Source organism: Crocodylus porosus, unplaced genomic scaffold (assembly GCF_001723895.1).
Source record: "Crocodylus porosus isolate Cpor-Errol unplaced genomic scaffold, CroPor_comp1, whole genome shotgun sequence".
In the NCBI taxonomy this organism is placed as follows: Eukaryota; Metazoa; Chordata; order Crocodylia; family Crocodylidae; genus Crocodylus; species Crocodylus porosus.
Genome location: NW_017728947.1, coordinates 99788834 through 99802959, shown reverse-complemented (window position 1 = coordinate 99802959; position 14126 = coordinate 99788834). Strand labels below are relative to the sequence as shown.

Sequence of the window (14126 nt, the reverse complement as noted above, 5' to 3'; positions counted from 1 at the left end):
CACGGTCCTCTCCCCCAGCCCCAGCTCCTCTGTCCCTAGTACTTACCAGCTCGGAGTGGCTGCAGCTCCTGCAGGGAGCTGCAGCCACCGGGGACTGTCCGAATCGCCAAAGCTCTCTGAATCTTTGCCGAAGATTTGGAGAGCTTTGAATCGATTCGGACTTTTACGTTGGTCCTGATTCAGTTTGGATTAGGAGATTCAGCCACTGAATCAGGCTGAGATGCCTCTGAATTGAATTGCCACCCAACGCTTCGCACAGCCCTAATAAACAAGGGCCTTCACTGCTAGTCTGTAAAGGGGCACCTTCCATGTGGAATCGTTTCAATTAGCATTTGTAAGGCTGGAAAATGCAATGGGATGTAGAAGTCTTGTGTTCTCTTGGCTGTTCAGAGCCTGTCACCAGACACGGGTCACATAATGCCGCATCAAATAGCAACACAGAGATAGAGCACTGAGCCAGAACAGCCTGTCGCTTTGTTCAGTATCAAGCTGAGGATTTCCTGTACCTTTGGCCTGCAGCCTGAAACTCATTTGGATTACACTGAGATTTTGATCCAATGAACTCTCCCTGCTGACTCTGAGGGCCCAGTCTTGGTCACTCCCTCTACATGCGTCATTGTGGCAGTGGCTCAGGAGATGGTGGCTGCCCTGGCATGAGTACACAAAGTGAAGAGAGAGCGCTAGAAGCCATGGTGCTCCTCTGCCCTGGGGCCAGGCACAATTCTGGGGTGAAGGGTACCTTCATGCTTTAGAGGAGAGAAGACTGCAGCCTGTGGCTGACTTCCTACTCCCTCCCAGTGGCCACTGACTTTCTAGCTATCGTCCAGCTCCCCTCAGTGCTGAGACATTAACTTTTGTTCCCCTGTTCTGGAACAGATGCTCATCAGGGCTGTCCACCACAGGATCGCCATGGAGTACATACAGGCTCTCCTGACAGGCTCCAGGAAGTCACGTCTTACACAGCAGAGGCCAATTACCCACAGAATTAAACAAGACTATGAAACCCTGCAAGACCTCTTTGTCAAATGCTTAGTAAGTCTTTGATTCAGTTACAAAGCATTGCGCTTACGTTGGGTATAGATGGTTCAGTTTTAGCAGTTCAGATCTGTGAGATATGTTTAACTTCTAGTCTGGTGATCTGAAGGGGACCACAGTATTTCCAGTCTTGCCCCAAGGCCAAAGGGAGTGGGATGATGTATTGCTGGCACAAGGATGTGGCCAGCTGTGCCTCAAGGGGCAGTTGCTTCCACAGCGAACAGGTTGTGTGGTCAGTGGTGCCCTACCACGATGCCCTTGCCAGGTAAGCAATGCAGATTTCCACAGAGCCTCCATTTGGAAACAGCTGCTGAGGTGAAGCATGGACTTGGCCTGTGTCACTAGTAAGGGGAATGAAGTCAGTATATTTAGTCTAGAGAGAAGATGAAGGGAGGACACAGTTGTTTTCAAAGATTTGAAAGGCTGCCCTAAAGAAGACTGGGGGGGAAGTTCTCCCTTGCCACAGAGAACAGGAGCTGAGGAAACAAATTTAAAGTACAGCTAAGAAGATTTAGATCCAGTTTCAGAAAAAACTTCCTATGAACAATACAAAAGTGCCACAAGCTGCCTGGGAGAATGTCCTTCCTTGATGGGTTTCAAGAGTGGACTGGAAAGGCAGCTGGCTAGGATGGGTAAGAAACTGTGAATCCTACCTTTGTGCAGGAGGGTGGACTAGCTGCCACCTTTGTGGTCCCTTTCAAGCCTAAGATTCAATGCCCTGCAATGCTGCCCCTTGGAGGCTTTACTTGCCACATGTCTCTTCCCCCATGGGTACAAGTTTGTGGGCACCATGCACTGTGTTCTCCTTCCCTGTCTCTTCTTGTAGGAACCTGTGCAGTGTCTTTATTGACATCGGAGGTAGTTTGGCCTGCTGTGTGAATATGAGCTGTCTCCTCTGGTTGAGGATGGCATAGAGATCTTCAAGAAAAGACTGGACGGTCACCTGGCTGGGGTTGTCTGACCCCAGATGTCTTTCTTGCTCATGCAGGGGGCTGGACCCAATGATCCTTTGGGGTCCCTTCCAGCCCTATGATTCGATGGTTTCTGTCCTTGTGAGAATTCACATTATTTAATTGTTTTTTGGTGCATATGGAAGGGTTTTCTACACTGTTACAGCACTGTTTGGTTAGAGAATATTTTCTTAATATGTCAAAAGAGCAGTGAAGCCTTTGTGGAAAGGCTTTCCTTTCCTTGTGTAACCCAGGAACACCCAAGGGTGTGCCCGTCCTCAATTGGAAGGGATAGATGAGGCAGGCGACAGTGCTATGAGAGCGACACCGGTGATTTGAGCATGGGTCCCTCTTTCCTCTATAGAGTCAACTCAGCGCCAATGCTCTTAACTATTTACAGTTTATTGAATTATAATATACATATTATTTCTTATTCAGTATATATATAGGTAAATGTTCTAATAGATAACAAAAAAAACCTTGCCAAAAATATTCTTAGCAATATTTCTTAACAACACTAAAGATATACAGATAAATATCTACAATACAATAAGCCACAAACCCATTATACCAAACTAACCCAATTCCATAACATTTTATATAACAAGTTCATAATTTTTATAACAATTATACAAAATATGAGGTGCAGTTTTACACAATATAAGGTGTGTTTACCCCTGGGTCCCAGTTAGCAAGGGGTGCTTCCCCTTCTATGGGTCTACCTGGGAGGGAAACTTCCACCCGGGGCTTCCCTCTGGTCGGGGGGGGAAGGGGTTTCCTTATTTCAGGAATGCTTCCCTTGCGAGATCCGACTCTGCCAGCAACTTACAGTTTTCTTCGAGGAGCTGTCGACCAGGCCTCAGTGCCCTTCGTTCGATCAAAGGCTCCACCAGCATTGTCTGCGTCACTCCGACCCCTCTGCTCCTGGTCCCGTGCTCCGCTTTGGGCACCGAGGGTCCTTCCAGCTCTTGTGCTGCTGCTGGCTGGGTTTACATAGCCCCATGCCTAGGCCTCCCCTTTCCCCCTGCTCTAGGCTCTGGGGCTCTTTTAGTTCTTTGCCCGGCCACACTGTGGGCTCTGGTTATTTGGCGTATGCCGGGGCTAACCTGAGCAGCCTCAAGCTGCTCCCAGGGCAGGTTCTCCATGTGCCAGTCTGCACACCGCTCCATCCAGCCCTCTGCTGAGGATGCAGGCTTGCGCTGCCTTGGTGTGGCTCCCAGAGCCTGAGCCCCGTGCACCAGCCTGCGCACCGCTGGGGCGTAGAAGGGATCCCATGGAGGCTCTTCCCTCTCTGGTGTCCCTCTCTGTCTCTGCCCAGTGTGCTGAGCATGCTGGGCTTTTATCTGTCCTGCCCCTGAAGTCGGCCAGACTTGCAAAGCGCAGTCTTCAATTAGGTTGGAGGGCGCCTCACTACCCACCACCCCACTCCAAGCAGGGGCAGGGCAAGCCCCTCCCAGCTGTTACCTGATTGGTAGAAATGTTCCACCAATCCAAAGTGTCCTTGTCCAAGCCAGGCTTGCTGGGCAAAAGCGGGGAGCCTACCACACTTGGAAGAAAATTGTGGGCCAGACTTTCAGAAGCAGCTTCTAAACATGGCCCTGCATTTTTTGCCAGTGAAGTGCTTTTGCACACCTGAAAGCCTGTATTTATATGCAAAATCTAATAGAAAGTTCTGCCCAATGCAGTTTATGCCCATGTGGGTTGATAGTGCCCAAGTCATTTTGTTTGTATTCATGGACTTGCATAAAGAAGGAGTGCTAGCAGGTTGAAATCACTTAGAAAACATTCCCTACACGGATTCATATTCCCTTCTCATTTATTTTCAGTGAACAAGATTATGGATGGTACTGACAAAGATTTTATTGATTAGATAGTAGCAAGAAAATGCAAATGGAAAAGTTTGTTGCAGCCAACCTACCATTAGACTCAAATACCATGCAGTATGTTACGGCTTGCTTGTAGTCAGCAAAGATCACCCAGCAGTTTTTGCTATTAACTCCAATGAGATGGCCACATTTTAACTTGGGTAATCACATTCTGCTCATATGCCTGCTGTGACATAGTTCAATTCCTTTCCTTTTCTAACAGGATGTTCTGTATATGTTCGTGTTCCCCTACCAAAGTCACTGCATTTCACCCATGGGCACAGCATGTCTAGTATACATTTTGACTTATCACACAGGCACCAGGATTGACCATAAACATTTGCTGCGCACACTTAGGGCACTGTCTGAAGTGCATAGCTGAGGTGTCTGCTGATTGTATTATTATACAATCTGATAATTTTGGGGTACCTGGCATATTTTCCCAATGAAGTCGCTGATGAGCAGAACAAAAAAATGATAGACCAGGTAGATTCATGACAGAAGGATTTTAAAAGGAGGGTTGGGGCCCTGGGTGAGAGGAGAAGGAAATACATGAACAGAGTACAGTAGGAGATTTGCCTCAATACTGCCAGCACTTGAGAGATTTTCAATGCAATCTCAATCCTGGAGGCATGTGATAATGTGAGTGTCTCAGGTTTCATTAAGAAAAAGTAAGTTTCTGGCCCTCATCATTCCACAGAAATGGTGGCATATGAGTCCTAAGGGCTCAGAAACCAAGTGGCCAATGGAAAGCCCCCAGACCTGTTATCTATAAAAATCTTATCAATTTTAAGCTGAGCACATGATTTTTAGGCCTGATCTGTAATTTGTGTTCCCTTGGAGTTGGTGATCATGTTTTCAACCTGCCATTGGGAGTTGCTGTCAGCTGGTTGTCAGCCAGCCAACAACTGAGCACATGCTTGGGATCCTTCCAAGCTGTCTGGCCTGCCTCATTTCTGGTCTTGGCTGTGGGCAGTGTGGGAGGGAGTAGATAGGGTTTGTTTGTTCCACGGTGGCCCAGGCTAAGCAGGGAGGTGGTATAGATCTGGCTTGAGGTTCCCCGGGGAAAGTTCACAGACTTATTGCAATTATCCTTTTAGTCTCAGGATGGCAAGCTGAAAGCTGTCAACACTTTTAGCTTCAGACCTAGCTGTGTCAAGTGGACAGGTATGCAGATGTCCAAATCTTGAGAAATGTCGGGCGATTACTTAAAGGGAAGTTTTTCTATTATAACACATAACTATTTAATGCTGAGCTCAGTGTTGTACAAAATATGGAAGCAGAGCTATGACTGTACATGACACAATACATCTAATACATATACAGAAGGAGTTTTTTATAACAGAGATGATGGGACAAGGAATAATGGGCTAATCGTGAGAAGGGAGATTTAGGTTGGATATTAGGAAGAACTTGTTAGCTGTGATGGTGATGATTCACTGGAACAGATTATCTAGAGAGGTAGTGAAGTTTCCATCCATGGAAGCTTTTAAGTGAGGGTTAGAGAAATACTTGTCTAGGATGGTTTGGTCAGGGATGATCCTGGCTTCAGCAAAGAGTTAGACTAGATAACTTCCTGGTGTCCCTTCCACCCCTATAGTTTTATGATTGTTTAATTCCACAGAGAGAAAACCAGCGTGCATGTCTAAGAACAAATCTACATACAGTGCGCACATCTATACACGCTTATCACGCCAGAGTTTATTGCTCCTAGGCACCATGATTACACATGCGCCCAGGACTGCGGCATGTTGAACCTGGGTGAAGCAGCCCCAGCTGGCAGGAGACCCAGGGAGCTCTGACCCAGCTCAGTGTGCTGCAGAGGGGTTGACTGGGGCATGAGGGTGCTCCAGTGTGCCCCTGCACTGAAGCACCCTCGTGCCCCAGCCAGCCCCATCAGCCTCTACATGTGTGAAGTTATTTTTCTCTGCAGCAGGATAGTACTTGTTCTTACGAGTACTACCCTGCTTTGGAGTTTATTAGTTTACTCCAGCCTAATAGCCCTGCTCTTGTAGATGCTAAGATGTTTACTGTGGAGCTAATTAGTCTACTGCCCAGTAAACGTTTTGTATAGACATGCCCTGTTAGTAAAATTCTACTCCCCCTGCCTCCTTTTTTCTCTCTCTCTTGCTTGAGATGTGAGCTTTGAAACCCTGGCAGAGGAAATACATAAGCTTAAAAAAGATATCTGATTTTTAGTCATATTAGGCTCACAGCTGTGCATGCAAAATATATGCTCACTTGCACACTTAGTTAATTTATGCATCCTGTTTTTACCCAGATTGCACCTGCTCTGTGATCAGCTCTGCCCTGGGTCCAAAGACTTTTTCAGGATATGTTTTGAAATAGCGCTTCCTTCAAAGCAGCATTTGCCAAATAATACATTCATCCATTGTCAAAAGGACATCTGTGCTAAGTATCACTGTTCACTCGATTACTCTTTGTCTGTTTAGATGGTATATTAAGATGGTGGGTCTTGCCTTCTGCCCTTTTTGTCCTGTGCTAGGCAAACTTTTGACATTCTCTACCAAACAACATATACTAGCAGTGAGCATGACAAACTGGAAATACTGTAAGGTTTCAGCATGCTAAGGAGCATTGTCTTGCCAGGAGTACAGTGCTCTTGCTATGTAGAGCAGCACCTGCTGTGTATTTCTGCAGTGCAGGGGAAAAGAGAGGGGTGGGGGAGGGGGAGAGAAAAGGCTGTTTTGAAATATTATTTTTTTTAAATTGATGTTCAGTGCAGAGAGGAGCCAGCACCTTTCCAGATGCCCCATAACTATCAGGGGAATTGGATCTGGCCCTGACCTGATTCCAGCAGCATAGTCTGTTGGTTTGCTTTGTCACAGAACTATGCTCATATTACGGCATAAATAATTCAGAGGAGCCATTTGCTTTCATTACCTTCCCACTGAAAATGTGAGTAAGAGTTGAAGCTCCCTCTGGTTAGTGCTTTCCAACCCTCACTTATGAAATATCATCGGTGTAATGAGTGTCTTTGCCTCATTGTATAGGATGCAGTCTGGCAGAGCGCAAGTATTCACTGGGAGCTGACTGTACACACAAGGACTCAGATTTTTATAGGATAAAACTCTTATTTCCCTTGTCTTTCTGTTTCAATTTTACCTTCCCCCTGGCTGCATCTACATGAGTGGTGGACTGCACAGTTATTACTGTGTAGTACTGTCACCACATATTTTTTCCCAACACTACTGCACAGTAGCAATGAGCTACTGCGAAGTAGCTCCTACTACTGTGCAGTACTGTTGCTGCATGCTTAGTACCCAGCAATGCTACTGTGTGGTAGCAATGAGCTATTGCATAGTACCGTCTCATGTAGATGCACGCCCTGTAGTCTTTTTCTTTCTGGGGGCTTGTCAGCAGTATTGTACTTGCAGGTATTGGTCAGTGGGAGTTGCCATTAGCTTCACATGATTAGACATGAGAGGCAAGGGGAGAATGAAGGGGTATCTTCTATCGGACCAACTACCTTATTTAGACTTCTAGAATCACAGAAAATTAGGGTTGGAAGGGACCTCAGGAGGTCACTTCTTGTCCAGCCCCCTGCTCAAAATGGGACCATCCCCAACTAGATCATCCAGCCAAAGCTTTGTCTAGCCAGGTCTTGCAGACTTCCAAGGATGGAGATTCCACAGCTTCTCCGGGTAGTCTGTTCCAGTGTTTTACTCCCCTCGTAGTTAGATGTTAGGAAATATTTTCTCACTTAAACTTCCCTTGCTGCAACTTGAGACCATCGCTCCTTGTTCTGTCATCTGCCACCACTGAGAACAGTCCAACTCCGTCCTCTTTGGAACCACCCTTCAGATAGTTGAAGGCTGCTATTAAGTCCCCTCTCAGTCTCCTCTTCTCTAGATGAAATTAAGCCCAGTTCCCTCAGCCTCTCCTCATAAGTCATGTCCCCCAGCCCACTAACCATTTTTGTTGCCCTCTACTGGACTCTCTAATGTGTCCACATCCTTCTGTAGTGGGGGCCCAAAACTGGACACAGTACTCCAAGTGTGACTTCACCAGTGCTGAGCTATATTTTTCCACAAAAAATCAGCCTTCCAAAATTGGGGTGTGTGTCTTAAGCAGAGAAACACCAGAATTGAAGCATGCTATGGTTGCTGTATAACAGCTTTATTTAGTGGCTGCCATGGGCCTGTGCTTCTCCCAGGCCAGGAAGAAGTCACAGGGTCACAGTTTGATCTAATGCTGTTACAGCTGCTGAGCAGTAGAAATGTAGCTGCCCCTAGAGACTGAGAGATACTGAGCTCTACCCTCCTGCCCTGGGCTGACATTCAGCCATGCTGAGCCCATGCTGTGACAGTTAAGATTCTGGACACATTTTTTCCCCCTTCATTCTTCCTTACCAAAGCAAGGTGTATGTATTATTTGGGAATACATGGTATACGGTAAATAATGTATATTATTGGGTCAGAAGTTTGACCAACTTTTGGCCACAGACTGCTCCTACTCAGGTTTGGGGTTGTGATAATTGATCCCACATTTTCTTCTTGTGTTGGATTGCTGTTGTTAGGATTTTTTGGTAGAAGGTAGGATTTTTTGGTAGAAGGTCTGTGTCCAATGACAAAGTATGTCTCTGGATTTATATTTCTTAGTTTCGTGGAGTACATAGCTATGTCCTGTTTAAGCTGATTTCTTTTGGAGGGGGTTAGTTAAAATAAATGGTTTCTCAGTTTTTCGGAGTCCTGCATAATTGTGCTGCCTATTTAGAGTTGTGTGCAGTAGTCAGAGGGTTGTAAATGGTCAGTCCTCCAGGGATGATGATATGTTTCTTGCAGAAACTTAGGAAGTAGATGTCACTGTGTAGTCTGGTTTCTTTTCTCTTCATGTTGTGAACTTTCCATTGCAAACAGTGCACTGTGATATCCTCCAAATGGTGCATTGTGATACCTTCTAGGCTGTTGTAGTGTGATTGCCCAGGAAATGCATGAGGGGGAAGGGGTTTTCAGAGACTCATAGAGAAGTAGGGTTGGAAGGGACCTTAAGAGGTCATCTAATCCAACCTCCTGTCTGAGGCAGGGTGATCCTTATCCAAACAATCCTATACAAATCCATTGTCAAACCTCCTTAGCAAAACTACACAGTCAACCCTGACACAACACAAGACATAACATGTTAACCTGCTACAGGTAAAGCAGGGGTACCACAATGGCCAACACCTTTCTTCTGTAAAGGTTATTAATATATGCTTGAGAGATCCCAGGAAGAGAGCTATGCCCCGCCCCCCACTACAGAGGAAGGGAAAAACCCCACAGTCCATACCAGTCTGACCATAGGGTGTTTTTTTATTGGACCAACTATATATTTGGGAGACAAGTTTGACAAGCTTTCAGTGTACCTGAGCTTAGACCTGAGGAAGTGCAGTGTGCCCAAAAGCTTATCAAATTTGTCTCCCAACTATATAGTTGGTCCAGTGAAAGATATTACAACCCTCTCCCCCCACCTCACCCTGCCTCGCAACATTTCCTGAACCATCATGGCTAAAGCACCGCTCCAATCCTACATGATTTATATGCCACTTTATTGGTATCTTCAGGGGGAAACACTAGGGCTGTGTGAAACAACACCATTTTGTTTCAACTTCCATTTTGCTGTTTCAAAGGGACAGTGTTTAGTTTCATCATTTCATTTCATTTCGAAGCACTGTTCTGTTTCGTTTCGGTGAACCTGTTTCGCTGTTTCACCCATAGGCTATAATGGGGAGTCATAAAAATGCCTAACACTTTGTCATTTCTTGCCCGATTCAGATAAAAATTGTGGGAATGGTAGCCCCTTCTGAGGGCATGAAGCCTGCCAAGTTTCAAGGAGATAGGTGCAGAGGTTTCTAGGAAACTGCACCTCAAACTGTTCAAAGCAAAACTCCTGACACTTGCCAGTAGCGGCAGCCTCCTGTCATCTGGCGTGCAGATTCGGGGGCCTGCACCCGGGGAGGGCTGCGGGGCTGTGCTGGACTCCTCCTGGGAGTAAAAGCCCTGAGATCAGTGCACCGGATGAGAGGAGGCTGTCATTGCCACCTGGGACTGGCGCTGGGCACAGCACATGCCCAATGCCATGGAAGATTGCTTCTGCTGCCAGTCTCAGGTGCCAGCAGCAGCCTCCTGTCATGCGGCATGCAGATCCAGGGGCTTGCACCCTTGGGAGGAGTCCGGCATAGCCCGGCAGCCCTCCTGGGGGTGCAAGCCCCCAGATTTGCACACTGAATGAAAGAAGGCTGCTGCCACCGCCTGGGACTGGCACTGAAGCCAAGTAAACCCAGCTTCAAAATTTGAAATGTTTCAAAACTTTTGAATTGTTTTGAGTGCCCTCATTTCATTTTGAAGCTGTTTCAAAAGCCTTTTGTTTCATTTTGATTTTGCTGTTTCAAGCTCGAAACGTGTCCAAACAGCTTTGAAGCGAAACACCCAGTGAAATTTCGCACAGCCCTAGGAAAGACACACATGCTTGTGCATGCGTGCGTGTGCACGTGCGCGCGCACACACACACACACACACACACACACTTTTCATAGCTCTTTCTGGCTACTAAGTCAGTCCCAACATTGATTCTGAAGCTACATTCCCTACTTCCCTTGCCTTCCCTTTGTTGTCTACATCTTTTTTTTTATCCTCAGGGTCCTGAAGCATCTTCAGGAAATAATCCTATAAAAGTGATTCTAGAACTTAATGAAGATACTGACTTAGAAGGAAAGAAAATACACTTAATAAAGCTTATACCCTTACTCGAAAAGGTTCCACATTTAAGGTAAGGCATTCTAGTGATTCAGTCAATTCTGCTGATCATTTAGAACAATAACCCTGCAGCAACATTAGTTATCCTTTCCATTCCACCCTGTAAACAGCCATATTGGCTGTAGCTTGAGAGACAAAGCTGGTAGCAATTAGGGCTATGCGAAGCTTCAGTCCCTGACTCAATTCAGCGGAGATTCAGCCCAATTCGGTGCCAGAATCTCTGAATCCAAATCGAATCAGAGGACCCTTTAATCTCTCCAAATCGAGTTGGAGAGGTTTGGACAGATTTGGTGATTCGGATATAGACACAGCTTTAAATGTTTTTTCTACATACCTCTAGGTAGCAAGGGCTTTGAATGCTGTGGTGCTGAGGCAGATGCAGTGTCCCACAGAAGCGTAAGGGGCTCCCCAGCACCGCAGCAATCATGAGCCGCGCTGCTACCGCGAGGTACATAGAAAAAAACTTTTAAAGCTGTGCCTGTGTCTGAATTGCTGATTCACCGAATCAGCATTGAATCTTCAGATTTGTATTCGGCCGAATCAAATCAGGGACAGCGATCCCAATCAATGGATCCAATCACTGTCCCCTATTCAGGCCAAATTCAAATCCCAATTGAATAGGGCCTGTTTCGCACAGCCCTAGTAGCAATGCCTGTGGCTGAGGATGCCTGACACTTCCTATGTTTATCCCTTGCTTTCAGCAAGACATTGTGACCTCTGGAGTTGGAATTTCCTATCCTATGCAAAGAATGGGACAGGGATCATATGTGAAAAAATTGAATGTTGTCTCGTCATATAAAGATTGTGTCATAATGCACACATATAGGACAGCCAGTCAGGCTGCACATATGTCACAAGTTCAGGCTTTTCTTAACATTTAGATACGTGGCTTTGTATCTTGAATATAATTTTCCTGCAGTTCTCTTGTGTATCATTAAGTAAATACTTTCCAGGAGGCAGTCAGCAATGTGCCCATGTTTCCATTTTGCACAGGAAGCCTAGAGGAGAATATAATGAAAGAATCATAGAAAATGAGGGTTGGAAGGGACCTCAGAAGGTCATGTAGTCCAACCCCCTGTTCAAAGCAGAAACATCCCTAATTATATCATCCCAGCCAAGGCTTTGTCTAGCCAGGTCTTAAAAGCTTCCAAGGACAACCTCTCTAGGTAACCCATTCCAGTGCTTTACTACCCTCCTTGTGAGAGAGTTTTTCCTTAATATCTAATCTAACCTAAACTTGACTTTTATTTAATAAAATGACATTGTTGCTAATCTGTATTGGTCAAAATAATTCCCCTGACCCCACCCATCATGTTACTGATCTCCTATTTTGGCAAATTTATTTTTCCAAGTTGAATTGCATGCACACAGAAAGGAAAAATCCATTCTGCATTTAGTCTCCTAGGGCCATGCTTGGACAGTTGGTGCAGGTGGATGCATCGTCATTGACTTCAACAGCATTGTATTTGCTTACATCACATCTGCTATTCTGATATCATTAAGTCAAGTGATAGGTGATGGTCCCACTCAGATGAGCAGAGAGGAAAAAGCCAGTCTGTCAGTTGGCAAATAGTCTGCCCCCCCACTAGTCTGCCAAGAATATGTTCGAAACACGATGTGTAGAATCAGCCCCAAAAAAGCCTGCTAAACAAATAGATCAGCTTTGGTTCTGATGGAGTTGCGAGTCCTGCAGCTTTTCATGTATTGCTGGGTAACAAACACATGCAGTGAGCCAGGAGCCAGTTTTGGTAAGGCTAGATCTGAATGTGGTAATACAGCTTTGGCCTCCTCCTTGTTGAGTGGCCAACTATATTAGAAACACGTTTATTAGACATGGAAAGTTAGAAGTGTCCAAACTCAGTTCTGGCCCAGCCTAAAAAAAGTCTTATTAAGTAAACATATTTGTCTGAAGTTTTTTTTTCTGATTGACTTCCTGTTCTGTTGGAAAGGAAAGAACATCTGACCACCATTTTGGATATGGAAGGCACTCTCAGTCGAGCAGATAGAAATAATCTATTGAACATGATTTGTGAAAGTGGTGTGCTTGCCAAGAGCAGAGGCAACTCGCTTTCTGAAAACATAAGAAAAGTGGCTTGGAAATGTGGACGCTGCTGCTGCTTCTGCAGTTAGGAGAGGTGAGTGTGGGCCTATGCATATATAGCAAGGTAGAACTACAGTGATTTTGATCACAAATCAGCATTATTAATACTTTGCTTTCCCATAGTGCTTTCCATTTGTGTGTCTTCAAGTGCCTCTAAGTCTAGGAACAGCCATAGCTTTTGCCCCTAGACAAGTAGTGTGTGTGTTTGTCTTGGAATAGAAGTATCCAGGGATTCACATGTTCAGCAGTGTCCAAACTTGAACCCCAAACTCCAAACCGTGTCCAAACCCTTCTAAGGAGGGTTTAGTGAGTGGCTGAATGCACTGCAGCTTTTCTGCCACTCATTCAATGATGCAGTCCCAGGACAATGGTTCACATGCACTCTGTGATATCCCAGGATAAACTGTTAGTCATTTCTTACCCTGTGAACCTTTCTTAGTATTTATGTTGGGACAATGGACACAGACATCAGAATGATTACATTTTGTCTTGGCATAAAATGGCTTATCCTGGGACAAATGCAACATCTGTTTGCAGTCCCTTAGATCTGTACAGATAGCAGAGCTGGGCATCCATTGCTGACGAGACCCAAAGCCTAGTACCTGGGAACTCCTAGTGTTGGCCTGTTCATATACTTTAGCTACTGCTATTTAGAAGCACGAGTCCTGTTTTTTAAGCAAAATACTTTGTCTGTTTCCATGTGGTCCCCCAGGGTTTTTCAGAAGAATTCATAGATTTTTTAGGCCATTAGGAAGCAAGGTAATTTGAACTGCTTCCTATCACACAAAATTTCACAACTGCCGTGATTTCTGGTTGAGTTTTAGACAGATATGCTGGTTGGGCTTTAGACTGCCATCATTGGAGACGCCCTGGCTATAATCTGTGCTTTAGTTTAGCCTGAATTTGTCTGGGTTTAGCTTCCAGCCGCTGGCTCTTGCCTTATCTTTGTCTGGCAGGTCAGAGCCCTCTCCTGTCACCAGCCTTCTTCCCAGGTTGGCATTTACATATAGTTGTCAGGTAACCCCTTCTCTTAGCTAAATGAAATATATAGAGCTTTTCAAGTGAAAAGGCATTGTTCCCTTCCAAGTCCATTGCCTCTCCTAAGTGTCACCATTTATTTATCGTTTCAGATACTGGGTGAGTTACACCAAACTCTGACCTGGGACCTCCAGACATGGGCATGCAGTAGGTTAGGCTGCTAGAAAGGAGATGAAGCAATTACAGAAGCAATTAATAAGCAATGAAATTTCCCCAAGTTATTAGAAACCAATTTCAAACCAAGGCTGCAACTGAACTCCAACTAGCTTCAAGCATCAAGGACAACAAAAAGTCCTTTTTCTGATATGTGGGGAGCCGGAGGAAAAGCAAGGGCAACGTTGGACCCCTGCTAAACCAGATGGGGCAACTGACAACTGACGCG

The 14126-nt window shown here is 45.4% G+C and overlaps 1 protein-coding gene across 1 annotated transcript in view; it reads left to right on the top strand.

Moving 5' to 3' along the window:
- The window catches only part of LOC109320601, a 46415-nt gene that overhangs the window by 28783 nt on the left and 3506 nt on the right, over positions 1 to 14126 (top strand). Inside the window, exons 9-11 of the mRNA XM_019550764.1 lie at positions 877 to 1032; positions 10488 to 10618; positions 12555 to 12740. Coding sequence (XP_019406309.1) covers positions 877 to 1032; positions 10488 to 10618; positions 12555 to 12735 — 468 coding nt within the window. The 3' untranslated portion in view covers positions 12736 to 12740. The remainder of the gene's footprint in view (positions 1 to 876; positions 1033 to 10487; positions 10619 to 12554; positions 12741 to 14126) is intronic.